The sequence below is a fragment of the Centroberyx gerrardi genome, chromosome 20, assembly GCF_048128805.1.
Source record: "Centroberyx gerrardi isolate f3 chromosome 20, fCenGer3.hap1.cur.20231027, whole genome shotgun sequence".
Lineage (NCBI taxonomy): Eukaryota > Metazoa > Chordata > Actinopteri > Beryciformes > Berycidae > Centroberyx > Centroberyx gerrardi.
The window spans coordinates 17,382,176-17,389,187 of NC_136016.1; the positions used below are offsets into that span (position 1 = coordinate 17,382,176).

The following is a 7,012-nucleotide window of genomic DNA, read 5'->3' on the forward strand; positions in this document are numbered from 1 at the left end:
TTACTGGCTATTTTGCAAAAATAACTTTATGATGAATTTTAGGGAAGAGAAAAAAAAAAAGAGTAGAGAGGGGGGGGGGCTTCAAAAGTAGCGTTAACGGGAGACAGATTTTTGACATGCTTCCCGAGCCATCTGCTTTGGGTTAAGGCTAGGAGACAGAGTAGAATATGGGGAGAGAGAGAGAGAGAGAGAGAGAGAGAGAGAGAGAGAGAGAGAGAGAAGGGGGGAGTAGGACTGGAGAAGAGGGTGAGGGGAGGAGGGAGGAGGGGGAACGTGATATTGACAGGAGATGGTAGAGAGATGTGTGCATCGCAAAGCTCGCTGTTTTGAGTTGTTGTGTGTCTGGGTAAATGTGTATTCAAGAAGGGGGGATTATCTTGCCAATTCAAAGACACAGTACATGCAAAGCTGGTTATATGAATGTATTCGAGTGAGCTACTATACTGAATTTTGATAAGAACCTAAGAACTTGTGGTTATAGTGGCAAGGTTCTGGGCCATACTGAGTTGAAAGTACTTCTCAAATGTTTCTGCAATCTTAACCGTTCCCAAAAACAACAGTTTGGGCTCTGGTTGGTTCTGAAACCTGTCGGCACGCCAAGGATCCAGTGGAGAGGGTTCTGCTGGAGACGCCACAACACAAAGCTAATTAGGAGACGTGCTTCAGGCATATCTGTTGATTTGAAGGGAGGGGGGGCTTGTGGATTTCAGTGGGACGCTATCTCTGCCTCTGAAGACTATTTCAAAACAGCCACCGCTTCTTGCCAAATTCCTTCGCTTTCCTTATATCCTGAAATAAACTCATCTCACCAGGCAACAAAAAGATATGAAATGTTAAAAACAATGTTGGTTTTGTCAGCGCCGCTACCCCTGCTGATGTTTTTTGTCCCTAGTAGCGGTAGAATACCACTTCTCCGCGTCGCTCCTCTTTTCTCCCCTCTCTCCTCTCCTAGCCGTCCGTCTCCATCCGTCCCCCTGTGCCATTCTACCAGCCCCCAGTGGGCACAGTCAGTCAGTCTGGCCAGCCTGCCCCTGGCTGTGCCCCTGCACTGGATAAGCCCCTGACTGGACCTCGGGTAGCGGCCTTTGTATGGAGCCATGGGGGTGTTGGTGTGTGTGTGTGTGTGTGTGTGTGTGTGTGTGTAGCATTCACAGCCACAGGAGAAGGGGTGAAGGGGGTCCTATCTGTGCCTAGGGGCCGCCCCCCAACGCACCCTCGCCATGCGCCCTATTGAGACCTAAGGGAGCGTGAAGAATCACTGCAAAACCAAAGAGCTAAGTCCCCTTGTTATACAAGGCCAATTTTCAGCACCAGCCCCACCCCTCTCCTCTCCTCCTCGGTGCGTCCCACCCCCCAGCCCCCCTCGTCAGGGCTTGACGGGCTTCGTTAAAGCGAGCCGGGGTTCTTTTATGGCATTATTTAATTAGCCATTCCACAGCAAACTGCCATCCGGCACCGCCGCCGCCGCTGTCGCCGTCCCCCCCCCCCCACCACCCTCTTTGCTTTGCTGGAACCACCACCTTCACCACCACCTCCTCTCCCTTCACCCCCCACCCACTTACTCACCATCACCACCACCACCACCACCACCACCCCTCCCCACTGTGCTCACCGGTCGCCTCCTCTCTCCTCTCCCAGTCTTTATCTCCAGTAATTAGCCGGGGGGTGGGGGGTTGACTCGGCGCTGGGCTGCCCCCCCCCAGCATTAGTGCCATGAGGCTGGGAGAAGGGGAAGTGTCCTGTCCCTGCATGGGGCGCTCTCTCTCTGTCCGCCACCCCAGGACCTCTGCAAGGAGACAATGGAAACGGCCAACTCTACAGTAGCCAGCTCAGCCTTACTGTCCCCGCTGCCCACCGAGCACGTCTGCAGCGCTCTAATCATTAGCCAGATTATGGCTGTGTGTGTGTGTGTGTGTGTGGCTGTGTGTGTGTGTGTGTGTGTGTGTGTATGTGTGTGTGTGTGTGTGGGGGGGGGGTGTCCAGCAGGGATTTACTCATCAGGAGCACACGACTGCTGGCGAGTCTTTCTGTGAAGTTTAATGTAGTTAATGAGTTTGGTTAATGAGCTCTCTTAATGATGGCAGACTATTAGATCAGTTCTCTATATGTGATATAGGTTTTTCCATCCCTCAACAGGAGAACTGAGCAGAACTGGTTAGTTCTCTTTTTATTATTTTTCTTTGAGGATGATTCAGGTCAATTGCATGTTTAGGGCAGAACGGGTCCGGCATTGGTTTTTTAGGCCTGTGATCAAAAAGCCGGTGAGCAATTTCACTGGAGCCACACATGAATGCACATTCTTTCCCCATACACTCAAACATGAGCAGTCAAATAGTCAGGCAGTGGCTGGGGAGCTCCTGGCTGCATGGTTGTCTTCACCGTGCTGGATCGACGCCCCCTAGTGACCACTACAAAAGACAAGCACAATGACAAGCCGAAATAAAGAACACTGGCCAACCTGTCCATATTATGCAGGATGGTTGTAACAATGCAGTACATGACAAAAAGCAGGGGTGTATGGGAGGGTAAACCCCCCAAAAAATAAAACTAAGTTTACCCACCTTTCTGACATAATTGCCACATAAATTAATATGTTATATCATAGTAAGAAGCATGAAACTGTTATAAGTTATGTGAGGATATGGTCTTTTTTTTAAGGAAAAAACATTTCTGAAAGTATAATTGATTTTTGATAATATTTGTGGTTCTTTGCCTTATAATGATCACAGACTGGAGATCACCCACCTTTTTATTTACCACTACATCCATGAAATGAAATATCTGTATGCTATCTGAATGTCAATTTAGATTATGCTTCACAAATTGATGTGGGTTGTTGGGAAAGATTGCTTTAAAATGCGATGTCTTTCACCTTCCACCTTTCTTTCACCTGTTGGTCAACCTTGTATAAAAAGCAGTCGCCTAAATAATATTTCAATGGCATTATTCAGTAGGCTGACCAACATTATCTAGGCATAGTTCAAGCAAAAGTAGAAAGTCCAGCATAGCCTAATGACTGTGGTTAGTTAGCATGGGAAAGGTACCGTTTAGTTATCCATGGCCATTTATAGCCCTTAATTGCGCGCCTATTTTGTGACCCTGAGTTCAACGGGCCAATTCCTGTGTGTAGACCCAAATCCTGATGAACAAAGGTGGAATGTGATGCCCCTTTTCCGCAGACAAGCTACTAAACGTTTCCCATCAATTTCATGGGAAAGTTCAAGCCATAGGAAACGCTTAAGCGCTTCAATTGAATATTGACAGCGTATTGAACCTATTAGTAGCCTACATCACATACTATATTGGTGCAGTGACAGGAAAATGCAGACGAAAAAAGCAATTCACAGCAATAAAAAACTGTTTTCTATTTCAGAAAAATAAATGTATAATATGCATAACAGTGTTCAAGGTGTGGAATATCACAATATAATACGGGCTAAAACGGGTTCTTTAGGACCCAGTTGATCCTTGTGATTGTGGCCGATATTTTCCACGTTGTGAGGGGAGGGGGTGGCCCGGGGGGGGCTGTCAATCATAGTGAAAGTGGCCGTGGTGGGCAGGCCCCTCTGACACTTTGTACCGTCGGAGGGGGATATTTAACTTGGGATTGAGCACCGCTCGCAACAGACACACTCACACACAGTGTGCCTAAGCAAAGAAACGCTCCAGCGCCAAGTCTCTCAGACTCCTGAAGTAGGAGCGACTCAGTAGGAGCTTCTGTACCAGCTATCAAAGGAGTAGAAACGCTCCCCCAGGAATTGACGCTTACTCCGACCGGGCAAAAAGGCTCCAGATTTGGGACTGTCTCGTCATGCAGCGACGGTGGGACCTGGAGCTTTTCTGAGAGGATTCAGCAATGTCACAGTGAAACGGACTCCAAACCAAACAACTTTCACTGGCTTGGTGCAGTTTGCATTTGATATGCATATAGCGTGTAGTTTGTTGTAAATCCGTTTATCAGCGTTTGTTTTTTATCACATGCACAGCCGAGCGTCCTCGGGGAATGTTATAGTCTAAGATTTTTTATGGAAAAAGCTGCTGTATGAATTGGAACGTCTTCTGGAAAGATAAATGGCTGTTATTTCATAGGTTTTGATTGCATCCAGTGGCGCCGCATTTCATTATTAAGTCGAAGGACTAAGCTGCTAAAGTGTTGGACATTATCAGTGAGGTGCCCAAATACACGGCTGGAATACCACACGGGGACTGAATAGACGTTGCCCCAGTCCATGGATTGTGCGCCCTGGGACCTTGTCAAACCTGAGAGCGTCAGGCCACGTTGAGAGAAGCCACGTTTATAAAAGCCGTGCGTAAAAATAACATTGGCCAAGGCAGCCCTCATTGCCGGGCCCGTGACATTTAAAACTTGGTGAAGTACTCTTTTTGTGCGCCCTTCTCTCTCGGGGCGCTCCGGATCTATTCTGTCTCTTTAGAAAACACTTCATTCCATGCAGCTCTCGCCTCGGCCACTGTCATCCAGTGTAGACAATTTGTCGTGGCTTCGAGTCCCCGGGGTAACCATGACAACCGCAAGAAACCCAAAGTGAATCTAAGGGAGCGGGGTGAGGCCAGAGAGAGCGTGAATAGAGTTTTCCCCATTTTGTTTTGTGCTGTTTTTGTTTAGACTAAACTCTTTTTTTTTGCAAAGCAGAGGCGCCCCTTTGCGCTGCAGGGTTGCATCAGCGGGCAAATTGCAAAGTTGAAGGAGCCCTAAAAAGCAAAGCACTCCGCTCCATGTCATTCAAACCCGACGTGGTCTATTAAAAGTATCGTCTTGCTGGTGGCTGTACTTCTACTATTTATGAAGCCCCGGGCTAGTCATTTCATAGAGCACAGTAGCCGGGAAAAGAACTGAATATTATTCACGCGAGAAGAGCCGGTGCGTAAAACAAGAGGAAATATGGGCTTCTCACAAACGCTCCTCATTTACGTGCTGGTGTCCGTTCACCTCGGAGTTTCCCAGCATTACCTTCGCCTCCGTCCGTCGCCCAGTGACCACCTCCCCGTGCCCGACCTGAAGGAGGACCCCGACCCGGAGTACGACCCCCGGGAGCAGGACTTGGCCGAGAGGACTCTGCGGAAAAAGCTCGGCAGTAACTTTGACGCCAACTTCATGTCCATCAGCTCGCCCATGCTGGTGAACCTCTCCTTGCAAGACACCCAGGTGAAGCCGCCGGGGCCCATGCCTAACGAGATTAAAAAGCTGGACCTCACGGAGACCCCCTATGGGAAGCGGGTAAAAGTGGGCAAGAAAGCCCGCAGGAAATTTCTGCAGTGGCTGTGGACCTACACGCACTGCCCGGTGGTGTATACCTGGAAGGATTTGGGCGTGAGGTTCTGGCCACGGTACATCAAGGAGGGCAACTGTTTCAATGAGCGCTCTTGTTCCTTCCCAGAGGGGATGTTTTGCAAACCCGTCAAGTCAATCACCAAGACTTTCCTACGGTGGTATTGTCAAGGGTTTCTAAGACAGAAATATTGTACGTGGATATCGGTGCAATACCCAATCATCTCAGAGTGCAAGTGTTCGTGCTGATTTTCTCTATGGAAGTAGTGGGGGTCGAGGGGGGGGAGTGGACTGGAAATACGGTTTCTATTGCACTGTTAACTCTCTACAGAGGTGGGCACCATAGCGAATCTATTTTTTTATATAGCATTTTAAGTGAAATACCAACATTGTACATATTTAAGAAAAATGCAGCTATTTTTTCTAATTGAACCAGGACCATATTTTATTCTCAACCCTGAAACGTTGTTTTTAGGGGGAACATAAGCACTTCATAAGGAAGAGCTTTTTTTTTTTTTTTTTTTTTATGAGACGTTGAAGATGGAATGCATACACTTCTCCAAGAGGTGAACTTTTTTTTTCAACTGAACATTGATGCTGACTGTTACTTCACTGCAATGCTGCCTAGAGTTTTTGTATGATATTAATATCAATAATAATTAAATTGAAAAAAGTTGAGGATAAAGATATATATAAAGGCGTGAACTCAGCTTTTTTTTGGAATACATAGTATTGTAGAAATAAACAAATCTGTACGTTTTATTTATTATTTTAACGATTGTGAGTATAGAGCATAAGGAAAGAGAATAGCAGAGTATACCAGAAAAAAATATGGGAGATGTCTACTTGAATATTTCTAAAAATAAAAAATAAAAAAGTAAAACATATCAGTGTACATGTTATGGTTACACGTTTTAGCAATAAAGTCTATCTTTTCAACATGTATTAGTGTCAAGCCATGTTGCTTATAACGAGTGTCTATATCCATGGCCCCAGGGGGCGTGTACACTGTAAAAAATGTCCATCTGAACAAATCATGCAGTCTCATTCAGTCTCATTTTTGTTTTTCCTCAAGAATGTTTTAAAAATCTGCTAATGGGGTGAGATAGTTTCACTTGTTTCCAATGCAGTTACACTTGTTTCAAGAATTTTGTAGAAAAAGTGACCATATCTCGAAATAAGGGAGTGTCAACATAATGTCACTTGATTCAACAAAATTCTGGAAATAAGTTTATTTGCATGGGGAAACAGCTGAAACTACATTGCACGTTTTATGAAAAATAAGATTTGAATATAAGATTGAATGGCATGTTAAGGTGGATATTTTTTTGCAGTGTAGACGGTCTGTCCCCGAAGTGGAGTGGAGTTACTAACTGCACAGTAAGTCCAAGCTGCAGTGGCTCTGGGTGGACTGCCTGACGCTCCACGCCGTCACAGTGATTTTAGAAAGGGCTGATTTACTACGTTGTGTAATGCGCAACACATACCTCAAGCGCCTCCACAGAACTGGCATTCATTTGTCTGAGCCAGAGGAGAGGAGAGGCCACGCATATTCATCTCCCCTGCCTACGCACACGCTCATTTCTCGGCTCCAAGGTGTTAACATAATGGGTAAAATATGATTCAGACATTTCAAACAGTGTCAGATGATGAAATGGCGAGCGTATACGCGCAAGCCAGGGGCGTCTGGGGTCTGTGCTTCGCTCTGGAAGCTCCACACAAGTT

The 7,012-nt window shown here is 46.4% G+C and overlaps 1 protein-coding gene across 1 annotated transcript; it reads left to right on the forward strand.

The window, feature by feature from the left end:
- The first annotated feature begins 3,693 nt into the window (after positions 1 to 3,693).
- Positions 3,694 to 6,230, forward strand: nog2 (noggin 2). The gene has a single exon (XM_071907329.2). It carries the CDS (start codon positions 4,901 to 4,903, stop codon positions 5,534 to 5,536), a length of 636 nt encoding a protein of 211 aa, XP_071763430.1. The 5' UTR covers positions 3,694 to 4,900; the 3' UTR covers positions 5,537 to 6,230.
- Positions 6,231 to 7,012: the final 782 nt, after the last annotated feature.

Excerpts from the sequence above, each read along its gene's own strand:
- nog2 (XM_071907329.2), top strand. The coding sequence starts at position 4,901 with ATGGGCTTCTCACAAACGCTCCTCATTTACGTGCTGGTGTCCGTTCAC.